General features: G+C 36.0%; 1 protein-coding gene across 2 annotated transcripts; it reads left to right on the top strand.

The window, feature by feature from the left end:
• The first annotated feature begins 375 nt into the window (after window positions 1–375).
• Window positions 376–14,282, top strand: il12rb2l (interleukin 12 receptor, beta 2a, like). 2 transcript variants are annotated; one of them, XM_067381496.1, is made up of 15 exons: window positions 376–746; window positions 1,768–2,037; window positions 2,741–2,879; window positions 3,047–3,198; window positions 4,691–4,842; window positions 6,634–6,778; window positions 7,597–7,673; window positions 7,797–8,043; window positions 8,779–8,970; window positions 9,152–9,253; window positions 9,678–9,809; window positions 10,795–10,938; window positions 11,069–11,138; window positions 11,955–12,024; window positions 12,118–14,282. In XM_067381496.1, exons 1-15 carry the CDS (start codon window positions 683–685, stop codon window positions 12,490–12,492), a joined length of 2,331 nt encoding a protein of 776 aa, XP_067237597.1. In that variant the 5' UTR covers window positions 376–682; the 3' UTR covers window positions 12,493–14,282. The 2 variants fall into 2 exon arrangements, with proteins under 2 accessions (XP_067237597.1, XP_067237598.1); XM_067381497.1 differs by lacking the exon at window positions 1,768–2,037.
• The last annotated feature ends 853 nt before the right edge of the window (window positions 14,283–15,135 follow it).

Genomic DNA, 15,135 nt, shown 5'->3' on the forward strand with positions numbered 1-15,135 from the left:
GAGCTTTTTCTGCATCTGACTTAAAAATGTTGTTCATTGTTGGAGTCTGACCCAGTGTAATGTGGATCCATTCTTACTAAATAATATTTTTGACTTGAATGAAAACCAGTTCATTTATAAGTTATCATGTGAAGCACATTTTTAGGTTACCTGATACACAATTTTATACAATGTAAGTTCAGTTTGGGGCGTGGTCTCAGAAACTAAACAAGAGGTTTTCGTTTTTGCTGAGCATAAGTTCATTTCACTGAAAGAAGGAAGGAAGGAACGTGCTGAGAATTATTACCCTTGATCTGATTGGTCAACAGGCCGTGCGTACGCGGCGTATGGGCGGGGTCTTCTTTAAGCTTGGGCGGCTCTGTGTGTTTACTTGTAAAGCAAGCTCGAGCTTGCATTTGAAGAAAGTTGAGCACAGTGACTGCAACGGAATACTTTAGCTGTAAAAATATAAGGGAACAATATCACAGGGATAAGAAAATGCTCGTTCCAGGATGTTGAGAGGGACGTTAATATGTTTAATTGACGACAGAGGAACTTTAATGTGCTCCATGCTGGTCAGAGATGTCACTTCAGAGCGAAACAAACACATGTCTGATCGCGGACTTTCCGTGAACGTGCAATTACTCTGTTAACAGGACTTTGCGTCATACTGGGCTTTTTGCGTGCACGAATGCCGTGAGCGATGGCACGGCGGAATGTAAAGTTGCATTTTCTTATTCCACTTTACATGTGGATATGCTCTCAAGGTGAGCAAAACTGTTTTGCTTGGAATATTTCATTCTATCATAAGGACTGGTATGCATATTCGTAAAAAAAATTAAAAAAAAACTAATGAATGCTCATTTAATAAGAACATTTCAGACTGCACTTAGAGGTTTTGCATCTGAAGTCTTCATATATAGAATCTTTATACATAAGCACACATTTTAATCTAGTTGAGTAAAGTTCATTGACAAACTTTAAGTTTGGAGTTTTAAAAGCTTGAAATTTGAAATAGTTTAAGTTTTAGTTTGGTAGTTTAAAAGCTAGATAGTGTGTGTGTGTAGATAGATAGATAGTAAGTTAGATAGTTAGTAGGTTAGATAGATAGTAAGTTACATTGATACAGTAGATAGTTAGTTAGATAGAAAGTTAGTTAGTTTGAGTTTGAATGGCTCAGTAATATTGTACATAGAATGGAAGCTTCATTGAGTCTAATGGGCTTCAGTTTGTTTAGATTTGAATTTGTGACAGCAGGTTTGATGGCATGTTCAGATTTTCAATGCAAGTCTATGGGAGTTTTTCCGAGTTTTGATCAGCATTTTTAGGAGAACCGTAAGTCGAATCAGTTTCAAAAGATATAGCAACCCAAGTCCGAACAGACTGAAGGTCTGAGCAGAGTTTGGTGGTTGTAGCTTTAAAGCTCTACGAGGAGATACTGTTCAAATTTTTGGTCAGAAGAATAATAATAATATGTTTATATAGCGGATAAGTAAGTTGGCTTTTTCAAGCCAACTTAACAACAGTACTAATAGCAAAATACCTTAGAAAATTGAAGTTCTAGCAGCTGCCACTTCATTTGCATCTATTCCAGTAACATTTATTCATTAAATGTCCAAATACGTTTAAGGCAACTTTACCTGTAGAGCTTTTGTTTTATCAGCTTTCACAATACATTATTATTAATGTATGTTAAACATTGTTTGCATGTTTTTATGGAACTAAGTTCTGCATCTTTGACCCAACTTGTTCTCTTTGTCTTTTTTTTTAATTATTATTATTATTCAGCTTCATTTGAAGTGGATGTAAACTGCTGGTGGAATCAAGCTCTTCATGTGGACCGCAATGTGTCTGTTGTGTGCCACACGAGTGCAAACAGTTGTGATCTCTGCCAGATTTATGTTATCACACCGGGGCACAGACATCTGTTACCCAGCACATGTGTCAGTACCAAAGAAACCTTCAGCTTCTTTATCGCAGCAAAACATACAGGGCATATTAGATGCATGTGCAATGGAAATATGACGGATACGTGCAATGTTACAGTAAGAGGAGGCTGTGAGTATCACATAATTGATCATTTGTCTCTAATGACCTTTCGGGAATGTTCTGGGTTTCATACGTTTTACGTATAAGTGTCTATGTTTACATGACACACACACACACACACAAGAAGGGAATTGTTTACTAAAACTATATAATTATAAACAGGATTATAAGCCATTTTCTGTCTAGAACAGAACTTTACAGCTCAAATAACACACATTAATGAATAGAAGAATTAGTATAAGCAGTTTAACAAAAATACAAGATGCGTATCTCTGTTTAAGCTCTCTTGGATGCCTTGCCCCATAGACTTCCCATTGTAAGTGCCTTACTAAATGTGGTGTTGCAACAGCTCAGCCAGTAGAGCATGAGTTCAATTCCCAGGGAATGCATGAATGTATACCTTTAAAGTAGTTTTGGATAAAAACATCAGCCGAATGTGTAACTCTAAATTATTTTATTTGGTACCAGAGCTTAATTTGTTTTAAATCTGGAAAATTCTTTCAGAAATGCATGTATGTTGTCCAAAATTAGACAAGGAGGGGAAGTGTGCGACACCCTGATGGCTTAGTTTTGCAGATATCCCCACATGACTTCCTGTTTTCTCAGTCTATAAAATAATTGTGCTCTTGTATATCTTTGTGTTGGCTATTATAGTTGTCACTTTTACTTTATTTGTTGACTGTCCTCAAGAATAGTTTTCCATCTTTTACAGATCCACCATCTCCCCCGTCTCCCCCTATTTGTACTATTGGAGATTTGGAAGATTTTGAAGACATACTCTGCTCCTGGACTAAATCCAATGAGCTGATGATTCCAACCATTTACACTCTTCACTGGCAAAACGTTTATGGGTGTGGCAGTGTTTACTTACTAATAAGTAGTCGAAACTTTTGCATTTTTAAGAAGAACTTTAACAAAATTTGGGACAGTTGCAAATGACTAATGATTCAAAATATCAAATTTAAACTTCAAATATATAAAAGATTAACTTTAAACTTTTTTTGTGTTTTATATTCAGGGATGTTTACTCAAAGGAGAGTGATAAAGAGAATGCCGTCATAACCCGGGATAAGTATTCGAAAATCACTGACATTACAGCATGGGTCACTGCCAAAAACGTGCTGGGATCTGCAGAATCTGAAGAGTCTGTCTTCAACACAGGCCATATCTGTAAGTCATGTTTACTCTATTGTAAATCATCGCTCATTTTCTTAGAACCATGTGCCTGCAATTTATTGGCTGCATTTTGAAGCACTGCAAAGTAGCCAGTATACACACAATTCTGAAGATTATTATTAATAAATGTAGAAAAAAGGGCCCACCACCTCCAAGTCTATCTCTTCTCTCTAGATATACACTACTATTCAAAGGTTTGGGGCCAGTAAGAACTCAGCACAACCATTTTCATCATTAATGATAATAATAAATGTTTCTTGAGCAGCAAATCAGAATATTAGAATGATTTCTGAAGGATCATGTGACACTGAAGACTGGAGTAATGATGCTTTGCCATCATAGGATTAAAAGTTATTTTAAAGTGTAATAATATTTTATAATATTACTGTAGTTTTACTGTACTGTACTTTAAAGTGATAGAGGTCTGCGCGGGACTGTTTTTTTTGTAGATTCTATTCCACACGCTCCCTTTCCTGCCTAAATTTTCTTCCCGACCCAACGGTTTCCAGAATCCCGCGTTTAAACTTCCCCTAAAGAAAGAGAGTGATTGGGGATAACAAATATAAAATGTTGCATAGCATATACAAGATTTTTATTTGTTATTTGTCTTATGGTGCTATCAAAAAAATGTTGTAGGCTAAATTAAATAGCCTACAGCATGTCCTTCAAAACTATAGGCTAAGCCAAAAATACATAAAAACGAAAACTGTTGGCTTACTAGCTATACTGCAAAATGAAATCTTTTTTTAACATCCACGCAAGAATAGAATGACACTGATGTCAAAGCATCTCGGGAACGACCGGGTTATTGTCAGACCGTCTGCTCCCGCCTAAGGTGCACTATAGTTACCGACCGCGGGAATGCAGACCTCTAGTTTGTGATAAAAGCTCACTGAAATGATACAGATGGACCAGACAGTAAATAAAGTTCTCAGGCTATTCTTCTGACACAATCAGTCATGATTAGCAAAATCTCTCACCACTTCTAGTGTGTCCAGGTCCTATTCAATCGCCATTCCATATATGGAAACGGTTTCCCTCGTGTTATTTTCTGTCTTCTATCTTTGCAGGTTTGTAATATGAAGAATGAAGATTGTACAAAGTAACAACACAATCATATGAAAATTAATATCAGTACAATATGTGTCACATGACTAAACATGTCATTGTTTTCAAATACCTCCGTTCACACTACAACATGAAATGGAGAGTGTCTTCAGAAAGCTGTTTTCACAGTACAAAAAACATTGTCTTAGTGTGGACGTAAGGCGTATAGAAAAAGATTTGCTTTCAAATGTATCCGGGTTAGTGTAAATGTAGTCATAAATGCAGCCTTGTTTCAATCTTACCAAAGCCCAAACTTTTAAATGGTAGTGTAGCTCATGTTAATGAGATTTACAGCTAAAAATTAAGTTTCATCATTTAGAAAAGTAACTATTTTAAATGCTTAGTTCTAGCTTTAAATCTTTTCTCTGTTTTTTTCTAGTTCGTCCAGAACCCCCCAACAATATTACCCACACCTTCATGCCGCTGGTGATCGACTGGAACATGCACTGTGAGTCTGTGGGACCCTTAGACAAGAGTTGTCAAGTGCAGTACAGTGCACACACCACCCATCACCCACTGGACTGGATTCAGGTGAGAGAAAGCAGTTGATTCAATCCAATTTCAGTTGATTCAGCTCTGATTCACAAAATCCTTATTCGATTCTGATTCAGCTAAGAATATTTCAGCATTTTCCTCTAAGCTTGGTGTCACTGTGGCTTCATGGGTGCAGCTCTGGCATTTTCATTCATGTGTTCAAGTGTTTTTGTAAATTGAGTTTCCATCATGAGTTAGTTCAGAAGAAAATCCATTCATCTGCAGGATCACAGGTGTGCTAAAAAAAGTAAAGCTTAAAGGGGTAGTTCACCAAAAAAATGAAAATTCTGTCATAAATTACTCGCCCTCATGTGGTCCAAACCTGTAAGATTTTCGTTCATTTTTGTAACACAAATTAAGATATTTTTTATTAAATCTGAGAGATGTCTGTCTTTCCATTGACGGCTACGCAAGTACTGTACCTGTTTGATGCTTCAAAAGAGATCATAAAACTAATCCGTATGAATTGAGTGGTTTAGTCCACTTTTCTGAATAGACTCGATCGCTTTATACGATGAACAGATTGAATTTAGGCTTATATTCACAGGTAAACACTCATCAACTCGCAAATCACTTGTGGTAAATGGAAGCTCAAGCATGTTTGCTTGAAGTTTGAGAACCAATGAGGTTCATTCTTGTGTTACGCAGCACCTTTGAGCTTCCGGAAGAGGTTTGTTCTTGTGTGTCCAAGTAGGTTCAGTTGAGCTTTTGTTTATGTTGGCTGTTCATGTTTATATGTGAGTAAAAGCCTAAATTAAATCTGTTCCTCATAAAAAGTGATTGAGTCCAGAAAATTTGGACTAAAAATTAGTTTTACGATCTCTTTATGAACTTTTTGAAGCGTAGTGTCACAGACTGTCAATGCAGGGACAGAAAGCTTTCAGATTTCATCAGAAAGATTGGAGAGGGTGAGTAATTAATGACAGAATTTTTATTTTTGGATGAAGATGTAGTTTAAAAGATGGATCTTTGGGTTTTAAGAATCCATATTGGATTAGGAGAAACACTACTGCTTTGTGTTTTGTGTCAACTAGTTACATTTTTCACTTTGTTTGCTTCTTTAATGTAAATGTATTCTTGTATTTGACCGTAAGGATACAATCAAAGATAATTGGGTTACACTTTATTTCAATAGTCCTCTTTAATTTACTGACTATAAGTTACTTTGCAACTACCTGTCAACTAACTCTCATTAATTTCCATTTATTCATTTAGCAGACGATTTTATTTAAAGCGACTTACAAATGAGGAGAACAATAGAAGCAATCAAACCAACAATAGGATCGAAGCGCTGTGACTAGTCTAGCACAGTACACCTAGCAAGTTTTTTTTTTTTATAAATAACAGAAAAAAAAAAACAAATAACAGAAATAGAGTAAAATAATAAGTGTTTGTGTTAATGGGTCAAGTGTTAAATTCAATGTAGTTGAATCTGCATGTCAACACACTCTCACTAGAGTATTAGTAGACTGTTGGTGTTCGGATTAATAGTTAACATTGTAGTTGCAAAGTTACTTATTGTCAGTAGAATGTCTGTTGGGAGCATAAAAATAAAGTGTTAGCAGATCTTAAGTAGATAGACTACTAATACTGTAATGAAAGTGTTACCAATAACTGAATCATTTTTATCGTGTCAGGGATTTGTCAATACTAGTTGTAAGATTTAGTTCACTATGAACACAAGAACACTATGAAAGTGAATAAATGGTGACGGAATGTAAATTTTTGGTGAAACTATTCCTTTAATAATTTTTGTTCTAGTTAAATTGTTACATTTTTATTGTGCAGGAGGATGATTTCCAGTCCACGTTTCCGTTGGAGGATTCCCAGCCATTCACACAATATAGTTTTCGTGTTCGCTGCCACTGTGGATATGAAGAGAAAGTCATGAGTGAATGGAGTTCAGTGTATTCACTCAGAACGCCCCCTGCAGGTCAGAGAAAGACACCTCAATGCATTCATTTAGGACATTGATGCACTCATTTATTGTTAATTTACTGTTTTATTAAGGATGATCTTGATTCAGATTCACACAGCAGCAGAATACAGTTGTCAGTCTCTTTTTAAGAGTACCAAATACCCCCACAATTCACTTTTAAACAAAAGCGACCTCCATGATATCCATTTTCACTCCTTACTACTGTTCAAAAGTTTGTGGTTACAAAGGATGCATTTATTTGATCAAAATACAGTAAAAACACTGATATTGTGAAATATTATTACAATTACTGTTTTCTATTTGAATATATATTAAAATGTAATTTATTCCTGTCATGATTAAGCTTAAAATCATTGTAGTAATGCCGATTTAGTGTGCAAAAAACTGTTCTTATTGATTTATTTATTGATTATTGATTTGTGTGTGTAGTATGTATTAAAAAAAGATACAGAGCTCTCATTTTCTGTTTATCCTGTTCCGTTCTCACGTCTATGTTAAGATGGTTGCTTGTATCTTGCTATGGTGAGATATATATATATATGTATGTATGTATGTATGTATGTATGTATGTATGTATGTGTGTGTGTGTGTGTGTGTGTGTGTGTGTGTGTGTGTGTGTGTGTGTGTGTGTGTGTGTGAAATAAGGTCATGCATACTATTAGGTCATGCATACAATATCGCATACTGCATACTAGTGTTTGAATTGTTTTTGAGGTTTTTTAATGGTATACAGTACATACTGCACAGATGCTAGTATTCCATTCTAAATCTAATACATAAGATAATCCATGATGAATATTCTGTCGTTTCAGCACCGGTTGGAAAGCTGGATGTTTGGAGTGATTGTGCCCCTAATTCTGACAACTCTCCCTGTAACATCTATTGGAAAGTAGGTTATACTCCCATAATACTTCATTTTAACTGGTTCTTGAACAGTGGCTCAGTCATGATTCATCATATCATGAATGAGCTGTAAATATTTGACTGTCTGACGTTATTTACTGTCTCATAGGAAATGCCCCTGTCTCAGGCTAGAGGGGAAATTAGCAGCTATATTGTGACTCTGAAGCTTAAAAATGGCACTGAGATCAAGCAGGTTACCAGGCAACGGAGAGACACAGGAAGTCAGCATCACCACGAGCAGAACTGCATGCACCTCAGACAGTTCACTCTCAAGATGGGTGTTATGGGAGTTTTTGTGTCTGCCAACACCTCAATGGGCACGTCCGACCCAACATTCATGCCGTTTCCTGTGAGGGGTATGTCAGTACAAAATTTTGATTAGAAGTTATGTTTTATATTTGAAGTTTATATTTGATATTTAATTTGAATTATTAGTCATTTGCCATTATCTCTCATTTTGTCAACTATATACATATTTTTAATTATATTTAAATTTGTATAAAATAATGCAATATACACCTACACTACCTTTCAAATGTTTGGGCTTAGTAAGTTGTTTTTGAAAGAAACACTTTTTTTCAGGAAGGATGCATTTAATTGATCAAATGTGACAGTAAAGACAATTATAATATTTATAAGATATCCGATTCAAATAAATGCTGTTTTTTTTTTTTTTTTTTTTACTTTTTATTTAACAAAGAATGCTGTATCCACAAAAATATGAGGCAGCACAACTGTTTTCAACATTGATAATAATAGGAAATGTTTCTTGAGCATCAATAATTAGAATGATTTCTGAAGGATCATGTGACAATGAAGACTGGAGTAATGATACTGAAAATTCAGCTTTGACGTCACAGAAAAAAAAAATATTTTAAAACATTAAAATAGGAAAAAGTTATTTTAAATTGCAATAATATTTCACAATTTTACAGTTTTTTTTTCCGTATTTGATAAAATAAATTCAGCTTTGCTGAGCTTAAGAGACTTCTTTAAACAACAACAAAAAAGCTAAAACTTAAAATTTTACCAATCCCAAATTTTTGAATGGGAGTGTATAATTGTATTTATATCATATTTATGCCCTGCAGGACAGACGGCACCTGAGGTGAATCTGAGTGTGATAGGTGAGAATCAGACACTGCAGGTCTCATGGCATGTGCACCCACAGTTCTCTGAGAGTATCCTGGAGTATGTGGTACAGTACGTGTCTGTAGTACCTTACCATCCGTGCCTGAACTGGGTCAGAGCGAACAGAACCCAGAGTTCTGTTACAATCACAGGTGGGTTTATGAGTATGTGTGTACAGGTTTAGCTATGTTTGTGAGGGCCAAAAAATCGCAATTTAGTGAAACATAGGTGTGCATGTGCCTATGTCTATGTGCTTGTGATTGTGTGAAAAAGAGAGAAAGCTGTTATTTCTTCAGACCCTGACAGTAATTTTGCGTTTGTCTCCATCCACAGGTGACTTCAGGAACTACACCGCATATAATGTGTCGCTGTTTGCCGTCTTCACCAACCACAGCACTTTCCTCAAGTCAGCGATTGCATACACACTTCAAGGAAGTATGGCATCCCTTACTGAAATTTTAAAAATGTTACGTTACCAACATTAAATATGTCTATTTACATTTGTTTGAAGTGTTGATCATTGTAGCCAATCACAGACATATCTGTTGAGCACATGAACACAATGGCCAATCAGAGGTGTTTAAGAATCCCCTCAAAATGCTAGGAGGAAATGCTGGTGTGGTAATTTGAGTACCGACTTGTCGGCACTTTTGACAACCCTAGGTGCATCTTTACCATTCACTTAGATTGATTGCAAAAAAGTGTAATGCATTTCATTCGTTAAACATGTTCTTACTTTGAGCTAGTTGTGGCCGTTTTAGGGTACAAAGTACTTGGTTAGTAAATGCAAGATCCTGTACTCAGATTTTCTAGTCATCTAGCCCTCATACTGGTATCATCTCTTCATCTCCCTGTCCAGTTCCTCCTGAAGTCCCACAATTTCATGTGAAGATCACCTCTCACTCTTCTGTCATTCTGACGTGGAGCCCCATCCCTGTGCATGAGAGCAAAGGTTTCATCCTGCATTACTTGGTGGGCATCGATGAGACAGGTAACCCATTATCTCAACCTTAATGTGAGTCTTAAGGACTGGACACACTAAGCTGACGGTCAGCCGTTTAACATTGTCAGCGTTGATGGTCTTAGTTATTGGCTCTAGTCAGACTCTTTCTTTTTTTTTGTTTTTTTGTTGCCTGATTCAGCATGTTTAATCTGTGCTGTTGGTGAGAGAGAACTCTGATTGGCTGTTCAGCTTAGCGATCGAAAGTAATAAAAGCAAGCAAAGAAGTAAAGCCAGAAGGCTGTTATGATTTTTACATCTTACCTGAGCATTCAAATATTTTCATAATTCATGAGCTGACTGCAATGAAGAAAGTGATCCGCATGATTGATATTCAAAATGGTAAGTGAGCTTTCTCTTTGTGTACAGTTTGTATATCTGCAGTCCTAGTTTTGGTTTCCCTTTTTGAATGACGAAAATAGACTATTGATTCCTGCTGATATAGACAGTTATTTTCTTAGAAACACATGCTAGTTGACAGTTACTTTTTAGTCCTTTTGGTGTGTTCAAGCACAGCTTTTTGGCCGAGATGCAGCTGACGAGAGATGACAACACAGTCAGCTTTCATCGCCACTAGTTCTTTGACATTGGCTTGGTGTGTCCTGGGCTTTAGAAATGTACTTATTTCTTTCGTTATCCTGTATCCACAAAAATATGAAGCAGCACAACTGTTTTCAACATTGATAATAATAATAAATGTTTCTTGAGCAGTAAATCATCATATTAGAATGATTTCTGAAGGATCATGTGACACTGAAGACTGGAGTAATGATGCTGAAAATACAGTATTGCATCACAGGAATAATTTGTATTTTAATATGTATAACAATAGGAAAGAGTTATTTTAAATTGTAATAATACTTAACATTACTGTATTTTGAACCGAATCTATGCAGCCTTGGTGAGCAGAAGAGATTCTTGCCAGTCCCAGACTTTAACAGTAGAGTATATCTCTGTCCTCTGGCCTGTTTAACAGGGTCTAACATAAGCACTGACAAGACCAGCATGCAGCTGTCAGACCTGCAGCCGTCCCAACAGTACCAGGCCTGGGTGAGCGCTGTGAGCGCTGCTGGTGAAGGCAAGAGGAGCATCACCACTTTTTCCACCACTAATGAAAACCGTAAGAATGAGCAAAACAAGCTGTTTCTTCCTTCCTTCCGTCATCCAAAATACTAAGAGGTCCTTTTTGCATACAGTGTGTAGTTCAAAAATTCAGCTTCGGGTAGTAAATCAGTCATCTCATCTCCTAGGTTTTGTTACCTCAGCACTGTTGGCTGTATTCATACCATTGATGTTCGTTTTAACATTTATCTTCCTATTGTGAGTATTACCTTTCATTATAATTCCATCATACATTCCAATCAATTGCATTCAATTATCAGATAAAAAATTATCCTCTGCTTTCCATTATATCACTCTATTATTTAGCATTGGCATTGTATGCACGTTTATTGTCTTGCATACAGTTTTGTGAAAATGTAAAAAGAGATAATTTACTCCATGCACGCTTTGTGGCTCCGCCTTCTTTGCTTTACAGTAGAAATTGAAGTTGCTATGAAAGAGACTCTGACACATTTTTTTATGTTTAATACTGTAAAGCAGCTATCTATTGTATAAAGTGCTATATAAATAAACATGACTTGACTTTACTGGAGTGCCGAATTGCAGAGTTCATGCAAACATACCTACACCACTATGATCAGATGCTTTCTTAAAGGGATAGTTCACCGAAAAATGAAAATTGTTCCATGATTTACTCACCCTCAAGCCATCCTAGGTGTATATGACTATCTTCTTTCAGACGAACACAATCGGAGATATATTTAAGTATATAATGAGTATATAATGGGCTAATTTTCATTTTTGGGTGAACTATCCCTTCAACAAGTGTTTTCTCATTGCTGTCATTTTGTTGTTTATTTTGATATTGAGAGAAAAGCATGCAACACATATTTACATATTCATTTAAACGGCGCTCTTAGCAGCATAGGTTGTGTCAGGATGTTATACCGGTGTGTAAAAACAGTGTATCTTCTTTTCACCCCTAAGCGAAGAATAGGAAAAGAACTATATCAGGCCCCTTAACTGGTAAATTAGACACACTGTGGTTAATGAATATCTGCTATCTTGGTACAGGTCACGTTACTGTTCTCAGAAGATCCCAGATCCATTAAACAGTAAATCATTTAAACATATGAACTTTCAGGTGAGAATCTATGAAGTTTTATAAAGCTATATGAAAAAGACTGAGACACACATATAAAAATGTTAAAATATTTGTTGTTTGTTTTTCTTCCAGCACACGTGGCCATGGCTCTATCCTCCGTCAGAATTGACTGTGAAGATCTCTGAGCTGGAGATTGTGGAGAACCTGCATCCCGATACACCTCCCCCTCCCTCAGAGATTGAGCTGGAGAAGATTTTAATCGATGTGAAACACCAACATTTTCAGGTGCGGGATGGACTGGGCAGAACAAATGAAGGTGGGGAGATGTGGTTAGAAGACGTGGAGGAATCAAACAGAGGAAACATTTCAAAGCAGGACAGATTGCTAGAGTACAGTGAGATGGTTGACACTGATGAAGAGGAGGATAACAGTGGTGAAGACTGGTGGGACCAGCAGTGTGTCTCGGACTATGAAAGACATTTCATGCCGCCTGTTGAGGTGAATTAACTCTGCTGTTTCATACCTCATGATGTTTTATCTCTACTGTGGTGCCTTAAATAGAACAATCAGAAACATGATTGTTTTTACTGAAGAACTCTTTAATCGTACTGAAAAGAGTATTAAGACGTTATTCATGAAATTCCATATGTGTCTGTTGGAGAGATCTCACAGATTTTCACATTTACAGTCTTCCAAACTAGCTGCACTGTTTAAAGTTGAAGTACAGTTTTGTGCCACTATTCCATCAAATGGAATCAGGACTGTTTTCAAACAGGTTTCCAGAACACTTTCCTCTTTTGCCATTGGGTGCTCAAACAGATGTTCTTGCCACAAACTCACGCCGTTAGTTGAGCCATTGTTGGGCTGTTTGGAACAGTGCACAGCTCCACAGTCCCATGTGCTTTATACTTTTCAGGGAGTTCAGACTATAAATGTTTTATGGTCTCTGCACATTAAACCTAAAGGTATTTTAACATTGAAAACATTGCATTTGTGACACAAATGAGACTTTATTGCTGGTAGATATCTACAATTGACTGTAACAATTTTTTGTACATAATAAATATGTTTTATATATATGAATATGTTTCTGTATGACTACTCAGAAATGTTGTGTTGTGAATTTCTCATACATTTTGCAGTAATTTGACAGATGATGTAAGGTTGGCATGTAAATATAGAACCTAAAATGACTGTGCAATAGTGCCGGTACAGTAAACACTTGTTTGTCTATATTTGATGATCAGATAAATAATTAAATAACTGAATTTTACAGTAAAAACAGTAATATTGTGACAATATATTATTACAACTTATAAAATGGTTAGTTCCTGTCCTGTCCAATAGCTGTTTTTTTATTCATGATAAAACACGACTTTGACCGCTTCACCCAACGGTTCTATGTATCACTACACAACACTCTTAGCAACGTAAACTGTATGTCCTCAGTTGATATTGTTCATTAAAGCTTACTATATTATGTAGAAGAGTATTGTGAGAAAGGGATGGAGTGAGCGAGTTTATTACCTGCATTCAGATTTAGCATTTTCCTTCAGGTCAGTCCTATGTTCATAATATAAAATCTGTTTAAATGTCTGATGTATTATCTTGTCCTTTTAATAGTTAAGGGGTTTTCCCGTGACTGACAGCACTGTTCCTTGTTCACAACAATTCAGTCTTTTTCAATGTAAAAGTATTCACTACTGACTGACACACTCATAAAGACAGTCTTTGCTGCCATCTAATGGCGTAATAATGTAACTTCTGTTGCTGTTCATGGTCAGGGACTATTTTTTTCCGGCGGAAGGAAGGCTTTTAGTGAAACTTCATGAGAGTTGCATTGATACATATTTTTGGCTTTAATATTTGTATTGTGTGGTAACTGTTTTATAAAAGCAATAATGTACTCAAGGCTAGGGCTGTATCCTGAATAAGTCACGGCTGAAGGGCGTATTCACGATACAGCACTGCCTCTCATACATTATTGCTTACTTAAAAGAACTGTTTCCTATTTGAATATATATTAAAAATGTAATTTATTCCTGTGATGACAAAGCTGAATTTTCAGCATCATTACTCCAGTTTTCAGTGTCACATGATCCTACAGGTTCTCAAGAAACATTTTTTATCATTATCAGTGGAAAGTTATATTGCTCTGGAAACTGATGTTTCATCCCACCCCAGATTCTGTAATGAATAGAAAGTTCAAAAGAACAGCATTTCTGTAACATAAATGTCTTTACTGTCACTTTTGAACAATTTAATGCACCCATGCTGAATAAAAAACTATTTCTCTCTCTCTATCTTTTGAATGTTGTGTACATCCATGTTATAAAAAAGTGGTATTTTAAATCATTGTCGAAATTGGCAACTCGCAGGTCAAAGATTTGCTAACAATTTCAAAAAGTAAAGAATAGCTTAAAATGTTTTATTTAACCAGCTTTGTTTGTTCATTTGTACTGAGAAAGGAAAATCGAGGCAATTGAATTCATCCTCTGTCAACATTTGGAGCCATATTACAGAAATATCCTAACTCAGAATCATATTTGTTTGGTAAACATTCCAAATTCAGGCAGGCTTTCATTTTTAGAACATTCATTCATTTAATATGCTACAAAATAGCAGTCATCGTCTGTTCACGACAGACTGGAAGCTTGTTTCCGCCACTAAATAAAAAATACAAAGAGTAATTGCGACTTTTTATCTCAGAATTCTGACTTTTTATCTCGCAATTGTGAGTTTATATCTCACAATATAATATAATATAAAGTCAGAATTCTGAGATAAAAACTCGCAATTCTGGCTTTTTTTCTCGCAATTGCGAGTTACAGTACTGTGCAAAAGTCTTAGGCACGTCAGTATTTTCACCCCCCCAAAAAAGGTTTTAAGCCTGTTATTTATATCTTTTGCTGTAGTGTGTCAATAGGAAATATGCGTTCACATTTCCAAACATTCACTTTGCCATTAATTGTAATAATCCAGTGAGATTTTTGAATACACAATAAGACTGATAACAGCCGGTGCTCCACATGAAGAACTGAGACAAACTAATGAATCCAGGAGAACTGTAGCCGTGTCTCCAAGAGATTTTAAAGGGTTAGTTCACCCAAAAATGAAAATTCTGTCATTTATTACTCACCCTCATGTCGT

Source organism: Chanodichthys erythropterus, chromosome 3 (assembly GCF_024489055.1).
Source record: "Chanodichthys erythropterus isolate Z2021 chromosome 3, ASM2448905v1, whole genome shotgun sequence".
Lineage (NCBI taxonomy): Eukaryota > Metazoa > Chordata > Actinopteri > Cypriniformes > Xenocyprididae > Chanodichthys > Chanodichthys erythropterus.

Coding starts and splice junctions, on each gene's coding strand:
- il12rb2l (XM_067381496.1), top strand. CDS start 683: ATGGCACGGCGGAATGTAAAGTTGCATTTTCTTATTCCACTTTACATG. Junction 11,139..11,954: donor TTAACATTTATCTTCCTATT/GTGAGTATTACC, acceptor ATCTTGGTACAG/GTCACGTTACTGTTCTCAGA. Junction 12,025..12,117: donor TTAAACATATGAACTTTCAG/GTGAGAATCTAT, acceptor TTTTTCTTCCAG/CACACGTGGCCATGGCTCTA.